Source organism: Bos taurus, chromosome 9 (assembly GCF_002263795.3).
Source record: "Bos taurus isolate L1 Dominette 01449 registration number 42190680 breed Hereford chromosome 9, ARS-UCD2.0, whole genome shotgun sequence".
Lineage (NCBI taxonomy): Eukaryota > Metazoa > Chordata > Mammalia > Artiodactyla > Bovidae > Bos > Bos taurus.
This window is the reverse complement of record NC_037336.1, coordinates 93775123-93792655: the sequence shown is the minus strand read 5'-3', so window position 1 is coordinate 93792655 and position 17533 is coordinate 93775123. Positions and strand designations below refer to the sequence as shown.

At 44.1% G+C, this 17533-nt stretch overlaps 1 protein-coding gene across 9 annotated transcripts in view; it reads right to left on the bottom strand.

Annotated features, from left to right (window-relative positions):
- The window catches only part of ARID1B (AT-rich interaction domain 1B), a 440470-nt gene that overhangs the window by 52798 nt on the left and 370139 nt on the right, over positions 1 to 17533 (bottom strand). For 6 of the 9 annotated variants that reach the window (XM_024997101.2, XM_024997106.2, XM_024997102.2 and 3 more), the window contains 2 exons: positions 13400 to 13727; positions 11605 to 11733 (listed from right to left, as the gene is read on the bottom strand). In XM_024997101.2, the coding sequence (XP_024852869.2) occupies positions 11605 to 11733; positions 13400 to 13727 (457 nt within the window). The remainder of the gene's footprint in view (positions 1 to 11604; positions 11734 to 13399; positions 13728 to 17533) is intronic. The other 3 variants (XM_024997105.2, XM_024997107.2, XM_024997109.2) reach the window with 1 other exon arrangement.

The window sequence follows — 17533 nt, the reverse complement described above, 5'->3', positions numbered from 1 at the left end:
AGACACATGGAGGGAAGCTCCACTCTCAAGAGTTCCAGCACTGGAGACACCATTCCCGAGTTACGCTCAAAAAGAGCATGCTTTACTGCAGAATGGCATGACCACCAAACGCACGTATCTTTCTCTATATGAACTGTCACCATGGACTTAGTTTAAGTTATGAAGCCAGAAACATAGTTTAAGTTTAAAGCCAGAAAAGACTGCTTACTGAAAAAATAAATGAGACTAACACTGAAATTTAGGGCATTTTCTCACTTAAAACCCAAAGCTATCAGAACTGAGAACATGAAACTCTGAAAAGCCCAATTTCAGCAGTTTATCCTTGGAGAGCTCCTATTGCATACACAATATCACACAGGATGCCTTATTTCAATTGTTTTATAAAGAAACATTTTGCACGTATGTCTCCAGATCACTGGTGAAACAGACTTGCAACCTAAGTTACACAGCAGCTCTTCCAAAGCAATACCAAGAGGGACACACAGAGTCAAGATTAGAGTAAGTCCTCTGCATACGAACCTTCAAGTTGCAAACTTTCAAAGATGTGAACGTGTGTGTCATCAACATAAGGCATGAGTGAAAATGCAGCTTGGACTTACAAACTTACTTTGTTGGATTTATGAACGAACTGGACTTATGAACACCCTCTTGAAACGGAACTTGTTCATATGTAGTGGACTTACTGTATTCTAAATCTAATATCTGAAGAGTGAAAATCACTAGCTCTGCCCCCAAAACAATACAATCAGAAGGAAAGCAAAAGGTGTTTAAGCTTCAGCCCACTTTTGGTGTGGCTAATCCATGAATACACCTGTCATAAAAAACACAACTACAGTTCTAGGGGTGATATCATGTTATAATCCCAACAAGCCAGTTGCTCTGGCTAGCAATCAACCCTGTGAAGGTAAAGTGGCACTGACACTGAGACAAAGAGCAAAGGCGAGTGCCAGTGACTTAAGCGACTGTAGGCTCCTGGGAAGATGCACAGCCACATGCTACTCTTAATGAAACTACTGCACCCTTTTCACTCAGGAAGACATGCTATTAATACAATAACAAAATTACTCAGAAATGCCCTCTGCTTGGTTGACAGTTACAGTCATGTGTTCACGATGGGTGTGGGAGGGGAAGGGAGGAAGGAGCACACCAGTGGGCCTGGACAAAGGCAAACAGAACTCAGGCCACCAGAGCCGGGAGTGGCCAATAGCAAGCACACTGGGTGGATCATGGGGAAGTGTGCACACTGGGAGTGCTTCAGTTCAGTTCAGTTCAGTCGCGTCCTACTCTTTGCGACCCCATGAACTGCAGCACGCCAGGCCTCCCTGTTCATCACCAACTACCGGAGTTCACTCAGACTCACATCCATCGAGTCAGTGATGCCATCCAGCCATCTCATCCTCTGTCGTCCCCTTCTCCTCCTGCCCCCAATCCCTTCCAGCATCAGAGTCTTTTCCAATGAGTCAACTCTTCGCATGAGGTGGCCAAAGTACTGGAGTTTCAGCTTCAGCATCATTCCCTCCAAAGAAATCCCAAGGCTGATCTCCTTCAGAATGGACTGGTTGGATCTCCTTGTAGTCTAAGGGACTCTCAAGAGTTTTCTCCAACACCACAGTTCAAAAGCATCAATTCTTCAGCACTCAGCTTTCTTCACAGTCCAACTCTCACATCCATACATGACGACTGGAAAAACCATAGCCTTGACTAGACGGACCTTTGTTGGCAAAGTAATGTCTCCGCTTTTCAATATGCTATCTAGGTTGGTCATAACTTTTCTTCCAAGGAGTAAGCGTCTTTTAATTTCATGGCTGCACAGATGCAAACAGTTTCACTGAGAGGTGAAGGAGAAAGGCAGGGAAGGCAGGAGGAGCGCCTTAGGCATCTACAGGCCCACCTGAGGAGGTCAGAGCACGTTCTGAGGAAGGGATACGGGGCCTGAGCCTTAGGCATGGACAGGCCCACCTGAGGGGGTCAGGGCGCGTTCCCTGAGGAAGGGATACGGGGCCCGAGCCTCTCCTCAGGTGAGATCTGAGGGATGGAATGGGACTTAATCAGGTGATGGAGGAGAGGAGAGGAGAGAAGACAGATGAGAAGGAGGGAAGGGCCAGGTCACACGAGGCTTCAGTTCTTTTGCCTGTACCCTCAGAGGAGCTGACAGAGGTTAGGGGTTTTAAGTGGGAGAAATGGCAGAAAAGGATGTGTATTTCAGAGGCATGGTCCTCTGCGGGCACACCTGAGGCGGAAGGAGTGAACACAGGGCAACAAGTGTGAGGCTCTCATGAGAGTCCAGGTAAGAGAAGGCGGTGCGTGGAGCTGGGCTGAGTGGGGAGCAACAGGAGGCTGAGCGCTACCTTAGACGTAATCTGGCAGTACCTGGTGATGAGTCAGATGCTGTGGGGAAAGAAATGGTGGCTGGGACATCTCCTGGCTGCATGAGGGGCAGGTGCAGGGCAGCTGCTGTTGAGGGAAGATGTCAGGGGACAGGAGCTGGGCCCTGGACATATAGGGTCTGCGTGGCCCTGAGCTGCCCGAGGCAATGGCCAAGAGGCAGCTAGAGACGCAAGTCTGGAAAGCAGAGGGTGAGTCCCTTCGTTCATTCGTCCTTCCTCCCTAGGCAGGGATGCCCTTTACAAGGCTTCTTGATCTGTTTTCTAAGGTCTTCCCCTTGTTGTGAACATGATTCTCTTTCTAAGGCAGCCTGTTCCCTTAGCGAGAACTGAAATGGGTATGATGCCAGCAACAAACTGGTTAGAGCAACAGTCATCAGTCATTTCCCAGATGTGAATTAATAACCCCCCAAACCCTTTGGTAATTGACACATTTACGTTCTTTTCTTTTAAGGGTGGGCAAAGAGGAATGTAATAACATTCGACACCTCTATGAAGAAGGCCCTTCCAGTAGAGGGGGTGATGACGGTTAGCCTGTTCTCCAGAACCATCTTTGGTGAGTGCATGTTTGCAGGTAACTCTTCCAAGCGGAACTTTTCCTATGCAGGTCTTTGCCGCGGGCTTGTGTAACATGGCAGTGCCCACAGGGCCTGCCTGTGCCTGAAGTGTTCCTCCTGCCTGTCTCCACTTGTCTCCTTCACCCCGCATCTCAGTGAAATTGTTACGACCAAGTGCGGAAGGATCCTGCATATGCCATCCTGAACTTTCTAAAAGCCCATATCAGAAAGTTTGTTTCCCTTTTTTGTTAACTACTTTGTGCAGACTTCTCAGAGGGCTCCAATCTGTTCAGTCCTGTTCCTGGCACTCACTAGAAAATGCCACCAGCTGTGCAATTTTGGAGATTTAGTACTTCCTTTTTGTCTCAGTGTAGGTAACTAGTTTCAGTTGTTCCTAAAGCCACTGACTGGTCTTCACCTTGTTTTGCAAAGCAGCTAGGAGAACAAACAGAGCTCCAGGCTTCTGAAGTGAGAGACTTCCTTGTTGGGGTGTGAAGAAAATGCAAAAATTCTCTGGCTGCCTGAAATTTGGTAATTGATAACGGAGAATGTTCTCTTCATCTCAAAGTTGATTTTGGTTTGTTCAGCCCACTGTTATTACGAAATGTTTACTGGCAATCATAAAAAAATGTCTAGAAGTCTCCCTTTTGAAGATGCTACATTCAGAGATTTTGACATCAATGATTCTCTCAAGTGCAAGTGTGAGTTGGACTATAAAGAAAGCTGAGCACCGAAGAACTGATGCTTTTGAACTGTGGTGTTGGAGAAGACTCGAGAGTCCCTTAGACAGCAAGGAGATCCAACGAGCCCATTCTAAAGGAAATCAGTCCTGAATATTCATTGGAAGGACCGATGCTGAAGCTGAAATTCCAATACTTTTGCCACCTGATGCGAAGAACTGACTCATCTGAAAAGACCCTGATGCTGGCAAAGATTGAAGGTGGGAGGAGAAGGGGACGACAGAGGACAAGATGGTTGGATGGCATCACCAACTCAATGGACGTGAGTTTGAGTAAGCTCCGGGAGTTGGTGATGGACAGGGTGGCCTGACATGCTGCAGTCCATGGGGTCACAAAGAGTTGGACACGACTAAGAGACTGGACTGAACTGAACTGAAGTGCAGGGTGTTAAGAAAGCCACAGGGGGCAGCACTGGGCCCCAAACCTGTTTTTCCTGGAGCAAGAGGTGACCCCGGACCTTTGTGGATGCTGGCACCTGTGGCTTCTAACCAGCCTCTAATAAGCCATAACTGGTGCACAGTTCCCTTGTCTGGTAAAAATGGGATCTGTTGAACCTTGTGAAAGAAAAAATGAGTTACCACTGATGTTCCCCATAGAAAGAAAAAAGTGCCCCGTTCTAACTGCATGATATTCAAGGTCTTTGTTTTAAGAAAGTTTATCTTGAGATCATAATACCATTCAAGATCTCCAATGACTTATAAAGGGGACTATTCTTTGTCAGTGACAAGAGTTCCCAGCCTCATACCAAGACACGCCCTGCATGTGTACAAGCCATAAGGGAGAGCTGACACAGGAATGGGTCTCCTTGGAGGTACGGGAACCTCGTACACAGGGAGCAAACCAGCATGACAGGTACTGAGGAGCCAATTAGTAGCTGGAAACGAGCTGACCCGTGTACCGTTTTGGGAGGGAACAACCAAGAGGGCACAAATCGCATGCATATTCAGACTTTTTAGACCCTAACAGGCCATTCTTAAGACTTCTTAGACCCTAATGGACCATTCTTAGACTTCTTACACCCCAGTGAACCATTCTTAGACTTCTTAGACTCCAGTGGATCAGTCTGTTGGCTGAAAAACAAACAGAATTTGAGTCCTGAGATCTGCATTTCATATGCTTTACTACAGCAACACTAAAAGCCTCTAAGGAGGAATGCACTTATCCAGGGCTGCAGTGTCAGGAAACATATCAATACTACAAAGTTACTTAATTTGTTTGGGTGAAACACTATTCAAAATTAGGGGCAGCTGAGCAAAACTATAGTTCTTTATGTCTGTCTCACCTGCTCAAAGAAGCAGGAGAGGCAGGATCCAGCAAGTTCCTCCCGGTAAGTTTTTAACAGTCAAAACCATTCCAATAAGAGTTAACAAGGGACAAAATCTTATGTGTGCTCAGTCATGTCTGACCCTTTGTGACTCCATGAACTGTAGTCTGCCAGGCTCCTCTTGCCCATGGAATTTTTCAGGCAAGAAAAATTCCCACTGGAGTGGGCTGCCATTCATATTGCAGGAGATCTTCCCAATCCAGGGACTGAATTCATGTCTCTTGCATCTCCTGCAATGGGAGGCAGATTCTTTACCAATGGCACCACCTTACGGTTGGGTATTTTCATCTATACAGTGGAAATGGAGCTCAAAATAAGAATGAAGGTCAAGATCGGGACAGCCGCAGGGAGTTGCTCCCACAGCCTTGCTGCTACCAGCTGAGAGGTGCTCTGAGCTGTCAGAGAATCCAGCCTCCTCTCCACCTATGATCTTCACACGGTCACCCGCGACACCTCCCCTGCCCCAGACTGGATCACATCTTCTTCATCACTTATAAACTCTTCCTGTTGCCTTCAGTCCAACACTCTGTTGAGGTTATGAGATTTCAGGCTGGCAACCACTTGACACTTCTGGGTTTCAGCCTGAGAGCCCTGCAGGTTGGGGCTGAGGCCAGCAGTACTACCTGACATATTTGTGATCACTCAACAGCCGCACCTGAACAGCTCTGAATAGCTGGGACTGACAGGGCTCTATTGCTGAATTTTTCATGGGTGGACTGCAGTGCTGATTCTAGATATGATAATCTGTTTGTCTGGTGTAAGTATGTGGTACGTGGAGGCAGAGATGTCATGAAGCCCATGAGGTCAGACACGAAGACAAGTTGCCTGGATAAGTGAAGAGGGGCATGAGCTCCACCGATGGGAGAGCCATCTGGTTAGAGAGCCCAATCCAATACACATGCCACTGTGAGCTCGCTTAGGCAGCAAGGATGGCACCCTGTAAGAGGTTCAGACTGGGACACGGACAGGAGACCTTCTGAGAAAGCAGGTCTAGGTATGGAGGGGAGCTTGGAATATCAGAGTATCAGGAAGCTACTGTTATCTGAGAGGATACTCAGAGGTAGAAAATGAGACAAAAGATCGCCTAAGCCTGAGTTAAGGTATCAGGTCTATTTAAACATCAGTCTCTCCAAATTCTACCTAGTGTCCCCAGCTCTGGTCCACGTTTGTCTTCAGCCAGTGTCTACAAGGTACAAAGCACAGGTCATCTGAGCTCGGGCTTGTCCTGTCTCCTCCCTCTGTGTTTTTCATTAGGGCTCTTCAGCTGCAGGAATTTCTAACGGAGGCCCCAGAAGTGTGCTGGTCCCCACACCAGAACCCCCCAGTTTACAACAATAAACAGGCTCCCGAGCCTCACTGATGTGAGACTGGGGTGAGGGTGTGTGTTTTTATTTAAAAATCTCTCTAGGTAATATCCAGTCATTTAAGGAACTTCACAGACTCTAATCTATTAAAAGGTTTGCTGTACATTTCATACTTTGATTCCCTGGGTCTCATTAAACTTTAATGAGATCTTGGTCTTTTAAAAACTGTGTTTTACTAATTTTTTTTTAAATTTGAAGACTAATAAATGTAGTTTATGGCTGCCATAGTTATTCCGAAACTGAAAGATTTGAAATCATAATCTTAAAATACCAACATAGTAATATTCATTCAAATTCTGAATTTTGAAAGAAAAAAGGAGCTAAAAATGAAAGCATGTTTAAGTGTTAAAGCAAAGGCTTATATTTAATTGCAGAAATTAAAACTCTATTTAAGTCTTTGAAATCTTTTTGCTTTGTCTTTCAATAACATGGCTTTTCAGATCATAGCTATTACTTTAAAACCTAATTGGCCAAAATCCAAAGGGCTAAATTCTTAGTTAACACAAATCACTCAGAGCCCTTCAAGCCCAATATAGCTGGGGCCTGACACACATACGTTTCTTCCCCTTCTCTTTGACACATTAATGCACTATCTCCATTACTATGTTTCCACATCAGTGGCTCCTTGCCCATCAGCACAACTGCGTCACACTGGCTTCAAGGAAATAATAGAGAAAAAGTGCCTTGCTGGCAAATAGCAACAGGGAAAATGAATTATAAATACACCTCACTAAAGAATAGTTGCTGGAAGGTGTGTGCATGTGTGTGTGTGCACATGCACAGAAGACAGACACAAGTGCCTATGGAGGCCCACGAGGACACACCAACCCGCCTAGGTGTGTGTGTGCCGTTTCCAAGCAGAGAAACCACTGCTGAGACTCTCACAGAACAGTCAGCTGTGCCAACACCAATAGTTAGGTTGCTACTGATCCAGCTACCAAGACTTAATGAAATTTATTCACCTTGTTAAAGAGTGGCTAAGACTGAAAAACAGTATTAATTAAAATCTCTAATCTCCTACTTTACTAAAAGCAAAAGCATTTAAATTTCAGTTATCTGATCTTTCAGTATGACTTAAGAAAGAATTAAAATGCAGGTCTCCAGACTCAGGGTTGTGATATCCAGAATAACAATTCCTTCTAGACAGGAGAAATGAGACTTTTCAAACTGACTCATTTTTGCTCCCTTTTTAAAACAAAACAAAACAAAACTAAGCAGTCTAAGAGTCTTCCTCCATCTGATATTCAGTTAGTCCACTGGGGAGTTTCTCAGGGACAGAAAAGGATGACAGATATGGCTTGTAACAGCATCATGAAAATGTATGCATTCGTAAAAATGCCAACTTCTGTTTCTATTCTTGCATGGCTCAGAATTCTTCAACAGCTACACTCCAGTCTCAAGAATAAATGCAAAATGTTAAAGTGTAATTGGCAGCAATCAAAGGGTGAAAAGGATAGAAATTCAAGCCCAACTGTGTGCCACCAAGTAAACTGTCACTCCATCTCATGAAGTATGTGGCTCCAGAAACAAACTCCCTGTGACACGCAGGGAGTCTACGTGGGGAGCAGCAGAGCACTGCTTTCCTTTCAGACAAAACAGAGCCTCTGATGAAGACAAGTAGTCCACACCTCGACACATAAAGTTGGGTCGCCAGTAAGACACTGATGAATATCTGCTTTCTAATAGTAGGTCTGCCTTTGGATATAACAGAGAACTAAAATTAAGAGAGCTTTTTTTTTAAAAAAAAGAATATCTAAAGAGACAGTACTAAGTAGCAGGAAGAGCAGTAGGCCCAGGAGACTGGCCCTGGGGTCTGCTTTGCCCCTCCTGTAACTAAATAACCATGGCAGTAATGTTGTAGGTCTTGGTTTCCTTCATCGTAAAACTGAGGGGTACAGACTGGATGACATCTAAAGTCCTTCCAGCTCTAAAATTCTGTTACTGTACAAGTGAATCTCTATATCCTCTTGGAATCAATTCTGATGAAAATATTACTACTCTAAAGTTCTGTGCCAGGACTTTGACACAGACCATCTCAAGATACTAGAGACTTGATTAAGGTTGAGCTACAGGAGGTGCTCTGGCTGGCTGATTTCAAGGAATAAAAATCTACCATGGCCTAAAGATCTAGGGCTTGCCAGACCTTCTGTAAATTCACTGAAGTCATGCATATTCCTTGGAGCTCATTTCTAAGGAAAAAAAAAAATCTGGATAATGCCGAAATATCCAAATCCACAGATCAGCTGTATTGAGCAAAAATGTCAGTTGCTGGACAATACCAGGTGGGTGGCACCTAGAAGGAATGAATGAAAGTAAAACACACTAAATGACTGAGGAAAATTGATTTCACATGTGTGTATATGCGTGCTAAGCACAGAGGTCAATCATTCAACAAATGTGAAGGACTATGTTACAGCTTGGGATTCATGGACATGCTTCTTTACAAGCAGTAAGTCAACATCTTTCCTAAACTGCTGGCCAACTTTGGCTCGCCGGCACTTTGACAATGTCTCAGAATTCTTCCAAAGTGATGCTACACACTGCCGCCAGAATTGGACTGAATGTGAACGTCATCTGCCAGCTCTGACTAGGCTTTTAGTATGACAACTCGTATTTCCCACTCTCTGCTTCTCATGGCTTCAAAAGAACAGAACATTATCTAGAAATGTTTTAAAACTGAATACAGCAAGGCATCTTCTGAGTAAAAAGTATATCAAGTGTGTATGGGGGGGTAGCCTGGACAGATATTACATATAAACTGTTCATTTCAATTTACTGGCTAGTATTATGCAGCTAATCTAGTAACTGAACAGTAAGATTCATAACATTCTATTGTAAATTGTCTGAAAATCAGAATGAGGGAGTCCTTCACTCAAAAGGTGACAAAAATTGATTCATCCATATGTTCCTTAACTTACTCAGTGTCACTCTTAAGAAAGGAAATAGTAAAACTAGTTAAATCTGTTTTTTTTCCTCTAAACTATCTTATATCCAACTAGTTGAGAAACTCTAAAGCATAATTGCCATAATCCTTCATTTTTGCAGTTAGCTTTCTGTCTCTAAATGCACACACAAACACACTCTCTCTCTCTCACACTCACTCCCTCCCTTCATCACTAATCTGTCTTTCTCAGATTCCCTCATAGGCTCTAGGCCCTTTGGGATTCTGACTTGAGAAAGAAGACATTATAACAAATTCTGAATACTGTGTTTTTGAAAGATTTGAGCTATTTCTTCCCTAAAATCTGCCATTTAGTGAACTGCTTTTTCAAGTTGCCACCCTAACTTTAACCTCACAGAGCTATATCCATGAGGAAAGAAAACAAAAGCAAAAACACAATTTGCTGTGAGGAGGTGTTAGGTAAAGCAAAAACAATGCTGAAAATCAAATTTCCTAACCACCAGCACTGAAACATGTACTACATATGCTTTCTCACATTCAAGCTTCTGCTTTAAAAAAAAGGGAGGGCACAACAGGTTACAGGTTATTGCGAAGGAACTAAGATTTAAAATAGAAATAAAACTTTCTTTTTCAGAAAGAATAGTGTAAACACAAACGGCAAAATTCAGAGCTAATAGGAATGGGGCTGCAAGGATGAGCCTTTGCCAAGTGGGTTTCATACAATTTACGGACTCACGCCAACATCTTTCTTTTCCTTATTTTTAATTAAGGAGGAGGTGCTGAATTCTGAGGAAGCTATCTGGATGCTGCTGGCTGAAATGCAGATCTGATCTTCTCGTGCTGGTTGGCGAACATTGATTTTCTGCCCCAGTGGAAGAGATTTTACTCTGATGCATGCCATTTAAATTCATTTTACACAGCTGCTTAATGTGGCTTGGCAAGGCCCAGCCAAACTAGCTTTGTGGGTCTAAATAGGACTCCTGAGTTGGTCAAGGACAGAGCCTATGGATTAGCAGCTGATGATAAATGCTTTTCTCCCCTCTTATCTTCCTACCAACTCAGGAAGTGAGCTTGAATGTAGCACAAGAAAGGAAAAAAGACGAAAGGCAATTTCTCCAAAATAAGTATGTTTACCTCATTCCATACTTATTTCAATTTTAGGATTATGTTTACAGAAGTCTTTATTTGTTGTGACAATTAGGACCGTGTTTACAGGATCTAGAACTTTCAGTGGCAAAATTATCATTTGCACTTGTTGCCTAATAGATGTATAGAACATAAAGCTACTAAAAAGCTGCGTCATACATTCATAATGAGTAGTGAAACACAATTACGTAAGTTCAGTCTTTAAACAAAGTTAGTTGATTGTTCCCTGTTTTTTATTTTACAAAAATGTTTTATCTTTCTACTGAAAGCAGCTCCTGAACACAAATCAATCTACACGAGATAATCTTATCATTACTATATGTTAAATAAGATCACTAACAATATTTTTGCTTAAACACACAATAATAATATACTTTAAGATTATTTACTAACATAAAGACAGTGACAGCCTGATATTACAGTTTTGTAGCAGGAAAGGAGAGAGATACTTTTTGTTGCTGTATGTAATTCCTGTGTTGAAACTGATAATAACATGGCAACACTGTGTTTGGGGAAAAAAATCCTGTGTTGGATTATTGGGTTTTATTTTCCCGGTGACTTCGATATTCTAATCCTCCTTGGGAGAAGGAAAGAATAGAAATCTTTGATACAGATGTTTGCTCAGTGATGTCACTAGACCCTCCCAAGTCCTATTAATAACCTCAGCCCTGCCTCCTGCGTGGGGCTCTCGTCAATGAGCCTGCTGCTCTCTGAATTCAGGGGGTGTGTGGGAGCAGGTCGCTGTTGTGGCAGGAATGACACTAACATGGTCATGATAACAGTGCTGCACAACACACCTAGACAACACGACAAGAACGGTGGGGGACATGACGCCAGAGCGGGTGACTTCATTACTTTTACACAGATAAAAGTTTTTGTTTCCCTCTCAGGCATGAAGGAAAGAAGCCATGCCGAAGCCATGCAGAGACAGAATCGGGGGGTGGGTGGGACAACATGCAGGTCTACCAAACTACCACAGTACTGCCGGGGAGAATGAAAAAACGAAACAGAACAAACAAAAACCCAAAACAAACAAAAGTAAAAGACAACCCCCTCTGAGATGGATCTTCTCTTAGGTCTTTCACCCTCCTGCTTTGGGTGTTCCTTTTGCAGCCAGATGGCATGTTCATTAACAGTTTAAACAAATGCCCAGGTCCCGCAGCAAGTCAGGGTGTGTGGCTACCTACCCGTACTGGTCAGGCTGGTGCATCATGGGAGCCTGAGAGTTGCCATAGTTGGGGTGCTGGGAAGAAAACATGGGGCGTCCGCCAGCCCCAGACTGGCTGGGATAAGCAGGCGACCTAATGTATGGTGGCCTAAAGTAGAACAGAAGAACAGCTTCTTTGGATTTGTTCTATAGACAAGTATGAATCCCCCTGTCCATTACGTTATCTCCACACCAAGGTGTGGTGGCTTATAGAGGGTGGCCTGATACTCCATATTAGAGCTCTGATGGGCGGAACATGAAGGCAAGACTTTGGAATGGTCTATTGATTAGAAAAAGAAACTGAAAATGCTTGGATGTATACTTGTATATTAATTTATATAAAATTATATATAAACTGATTCAGAAAGGGAACACAGCAAAGCTTTTTCATCAAACAACTATGTCTTAATTTCTACAGTTTTCGTCTTCCCAGCTCACTACTCAAGGCTTCATGTCATATGCAATCAAATATTTTCTCCTTAAAAAGGAAATAACTTGTGTATTTTTTGAGTTGTGACAATGGACAATTCATTTAAACCTAAATTAGAACTTCAACTGGATGGGCCCAACCAGTGCTCACAGACAGGTATATTAAAACCTTCTCTCTGCAGCCTGTGTAAGTTCAGTTCAGAGGTATAGTGCTGGGGTTCAGAAGATTCTAAGTCACTGTAACATGGATAAGAGTGAGAGAGGTAGGGGGAGGGGGTAAGAGAGAGAACCTGACTTTCATTTTGATTCCTCAAAGGAAATATTTTGTAGAGCAAATAGTGAGACTGGAAGGGTCCCTGACATTCTCAAACAGCAGCTTCAGAGGAAAAGTAACAAAAGGATACATTTACACACACACACACACATACACACACACACACACACACACAAACTCTTATTCCACCTTGACAAAATCAGAATCTTCTATTTTTCCTCCTGAAGATACCATATTGTTCAGTCGCTCAGTCATGTCTGACTCTGCGACCCCATGGACTACATATCTTTCAGTGTCCTTTGTTTTAAACATCTTAACATATGTTAAACAAAATTGAAACATTTTTTTCATTTGAGTCTTTTAAAACATAGTCACTTTGCCTCATGAACTTTTAATTCAATTATTTTAAAACAGGTCAAGTATTTACTTCAAGACTTTTTTCAGGATTAAAAACAAGTAAATAATTGAGGCTAAAGCCTTGCTCTATCAACTTAAACGTTCAGAAATACAATCATTATTTTGCTAACTGCCTTTTGGCTTGGACAGAGAGAGAGATATGCCCAGAAAAATAAAAGTACAACATAAGAACATGAAGCAATAAATCTCACACGTATACATTTAGACAAACACACACAATACACATATGTGCACATACAAAGTTCCTATTTCATAAGGATTTCTACAGTGAGGTTAAAAACAAAAAAGGGAGGCGTTCTTTTTGAATGTTTAGATTTGGGCCAGTTTCTAGGCTTTATACCCTCCTGCCTAAGCTTCACTGTGTTAAATGGAGCCACAGAGGCACCCTGCACCACTGGCTTTGGGTGGCTAGGTGCAGTGACTCTTCTCAGCCATTTCAAATAACCTCCTATAACTGACGGATTCCTTCCTCCATGTCTCGTAGAACACAGTCTATCATTTACTTCTCTGGCCTCTCTGATAGAGAACATGTAACACAAAAGGGGAGGCCAAGCACAGTGGCCCTCTGCTGCTCTCCACCCCCACTGACAGGATGACCAATTCTGGCTCCGTGCGTGTGCACATGTCTGTGCAGACTGCCCGCCCAACGGCATACCTGCTTTGCGCCGAGTTCGCAGCGGCCTGCATCACTGCAGCAGCTGCCTCCTGTGCCTTACGGTTCACGGTTGGCATTGGTGGCCCCATTCCTGGCCCCCCCTGCTGAGACATGCCAGGAGAACTGGGGGTCATGCTGCTCATGTTTCCAGGAAATGGTCTGTTCTGCATGCCTGCGGATGGCACTCGTCCCAGGGGCATGGCACCACACGGCTGGCTTGGCCCTTGTCCATGCATCTGGCTGTTGGCATTGACGCCCATGCTGGGCCCTGGGCCGCTGTAGCTTGCACTGGGCACCCCACTGTATGTTGGGGGTCTGGAGTAGTTACCTAAACAAAAATCAAACACAAATTAGAGCCTTGTTCTTAATATCTGAACTTGTGAAAATATTCACTGGAAGTACTTTTGGTCCAACGATGTGATCAACACAGAATATTAGTCATTATCCTCATTAACCCTTCCCCTTTGGTGCTGATGAGGTTGGATGTCTCAAAACACATGATCTCTGTACATTCCAAAGGCAAAGAGCCACACAGGACACTGAAACATGGAGAGAAACCCAGGCTGAACTCTGAAACCATCTCTGCACAGATACAGACGGAGTGCTGAGTGGTGCTTCAGCTCATTCAACATCTCATGCTATTATCAAAATTCAAGCAAAATAATTATTTTAGCCCCCAGTCCCTAGGTGTACTCCAATCTGAGATTGCACCAGTACATCACTGCTGCTCCTGCTGCTGCTAAGTCGCTTCAGTTGTGTCCGACTCTGTGCAACCCCATAGACAGCAGCCCACCAGGCTCCCCTGTCCCTGGGATTCTCCAGGCAAGAACACAGGAATGGGTTGCCATTTCCTTCTCCAATGCATGACAGTGAAAAGTGAAAGTGAAGTCGCTCAGTCGTGTCAGACTCTTCGCAACCCCATGGACTGCAGCCCACCAGGCTCCTCTGTCCATGGGATTTGCGAGGCAAGAGTACTCGAGTGGGCTGCCATTGCCTTCTCCACTACCACATGACAATAAAGTGTTCAGAAGGTATAAGGAAACATGCACATATGATCAAAATTACCCTTCAAAACCCCACAGGAGGGGTCATGTGGAAACCTACAATTAGTCCAACCCAGTCGGCATTTCTCTGGTGTCTAGAGACATTTTTTTTTCGCTTGAGCACCAGATAAAGTGGTTGTGTTGTACCCGGCACCATGTCTTATAAATAAATTTTAAGCACAAGCATGGCACTCAGCAAAGCAGGATGGTGGCACTACAGGAAGCAGGCAGGGTCTGAGACTGAGATAAACGTCTGCAATGTCACCCTCCCATCCCTGCTCACATGGGGCACATGCTCCTGGAGTAGATGGCCTGGACTAGTTCAATAGTTTTGTTTTCTCTCTCTTTCCACACCTTTTATTTTGGTTGAGGGTACATAAATTACAGTCAAGTAAATTGAAGGCATGTATAATGCCACTTCGTAACAACAACTGCTGAACCATGCACACTATGTGTGAGATATCAGGTTAAGTGTTTTGCACCTATGATTTCATTCATTCCTCCAATAACTATATGAAATATGGATACGACCATGACTGCATTGACAAAAGAGGAAAATCAAGAGCTAGTAGGTTAGGATTCAAGCTCAAGCCAAATGATTATGGAACAAATGTAATTAACCAATAAAATATGCTGCCTCCCAATAAGTGACTGTGGAAATGAAATATATTAAAAGGAGAAGTGTTTGGAGAGTATGGATTAGTGTTTCTCTACCTGTCCTTACCACTTCCTGGAAGAATCTCATCTACACAACGTAACTGTTCTAGGCACAAGGGATGTAAGGTTCAATACAATGCAATTCCTATACTCAAGTTCACAGCATAAGAGTGTGAGTGTGCGTATGTGTGTGTGTGAGTGTGTGTGTGTGTACAAGGTGAAGTAGCAGGGGAAAGACAAGAAAAAATACAAAAGCAAAAACAGAAAAGATAATGCACTGTAAAACGTGTAAGAGAAAGAAGAGTAAGTCCTTGTAGGGTAGGGATACAGGGGGTCATCTGCGGAGGGGGGAGGCACTGAGTGAAGGTCTTTGAAAAACCATGTTGGGTCTTGACCCAGAAATCCGTGTGGGGCAGGCTCTGGGATCTGGGAGAACTGGGGCTGAGTGAAAACTCTGTGAATATACCAACCATGGATCTTAGGTAAGTTGTTTTAATTTTTCTTGGTTTCATTCTCTTTCTTTTAAAAAAGAGGATCCTCTTTATTTCGGTCTACTTGAAGAGTTGCTGTTAGGATTAAATGATGTAATATGTGTAAAGTGTCTCAAATACGGGTACAGAAATGGTTGGAGGTTACTGGCGGGGTGATAATAACGCAGAAGAGGACAGAGAGCCCCCGTCGGTGAGGCAGTGAACAACAGCGCTGACAGCGAGGGCGAACTTGAGAGCAAGGCACTGCTGAGCTAGTGCGGCTGTGAGAAGGGCGCAGGGGGGGCCCCGCTCACCAGGCCTCCCAGCCTGGAGCGTATTCTGAAGGTGAGGAGGGGCTTCTTCAGCTTTTTCCAGCAGAAACTGGGTTAGATCAGCAACAACAATAAAAGCCAGCAATTCATGTTTCCTGTGTGCTAACCTCAGCTCCAAGTTCTCAGCATTACCTCCTTTCATCCTTATGTCAAGCTTAAGAGAGCCCAGTCACTGGCGTCCTCACTTCAGGGAGGAGGAGCCTGAGGCGATATGCAGAGTGACCTGACCCAAGGTCATGTGGCTAACAGGCCTCAAAACCGTGGTCTGAATACCCTATTCTGCTAGCCGCACCCAAATGGCCTCTCAAATACTTAACAGAAAACCACACCGACATAACAGCATGGTCCCAATCATGAAAGCAGGTTTTCTTTAAGGGCACCTACAAATCTGTAAGAAGCCCAGAGTTTTCAACAGTGACTGATGTCAGCTCTTTGTTAGGTGCTGCCCGTGAACTCTCTCTCTCACATGGCTGCCCATGAAGTATATGAAGAGTGAGTATTTTAGGCTTTGTGGGCTAGATGATCTCTGTCAAAACTAAACCGCCACTGCTGCCTTGATGTGGCCAGAGGTGACACACACATAAATCAGAGCATCTGTGTTCCAATAAAACTTTATTTACAAACACAGTGGCTGGCCAGAGTGGCCACAAGCTGCTGAGCCCTGTGACAGACCAGTCTTGGGACAAGCTCCTTAAGAAAGTGCTCCATCAGCACAGAAAGTGACCTGTTAAAGGTGGCAGCTACTTTCCCCTGGGTATTCCTGGAAGTCCAAGGGCTGGAGAGGAACAAGAGAGCAAGGCACTGGCCATCTGAGGAGCTGGAATGGGCAGGAAAATCAAAGGGAGGAGAAGGGACAGCAGAAGTTCAATACAAATCACATCAGGTGCCCCTGAGTTGCATGCGAGTCAGTGTTTTACAGCAGCACCTCAACTATAAACCGTATTTTCAAGAAGATACCCTGCCATTGCAGAAATAATCAACCTGATATTGTTTGTAAGTAAACACTGGTGATTCAGATGGTAAAGAATCTATTTGGAGACCTGGGTTAGATCCCCGGGTTGGGAAAATCCCCTGGAGAACAGAATGGCAACCCACTCCAGTATTCTTGCCTGGAGAATTCCATGGACAGAGGAGCCTGGTGGGTCCACGGGGTCGCAAAGAGTCGGACATGACTGAGCCACTTACATAACACAAAAGGTAAACAAACATTCACTGTTTATCAATTTTGAAGTTCTTTATAAAAAGTTCTGAGGCTGCTTTGAAGCTGCTCATGTGTCCCATGGGACCACATGGAAGATCCCCGTCTACTTTCCCATGGCACCATCTCAGAGGAAAGGGCGCCTTATGCTCACACTGGATGGGGGGGTCACAGAGCAGTGGACAAGATGCTGTGTTCCCCTCTTCCTGTGCTTTCCCAGAGCACAGTCCTCAGAACTCTGCTCTGTGGCAGGATGAAGGCTCACCCCTCGCCACCCCGTCCTCTCTCAGCCCTTCCCTACAGACTGTTTGATAACATCAGTGAGATACAGTGCTCTTCCCTGGCTCTTGCTTTTATTAAAAATAAACTCATTTGTAGCTTGAACGCAAACGAAATTAATCCACATATTCTTCCTGTTCCTCTGTAGCTAGTTT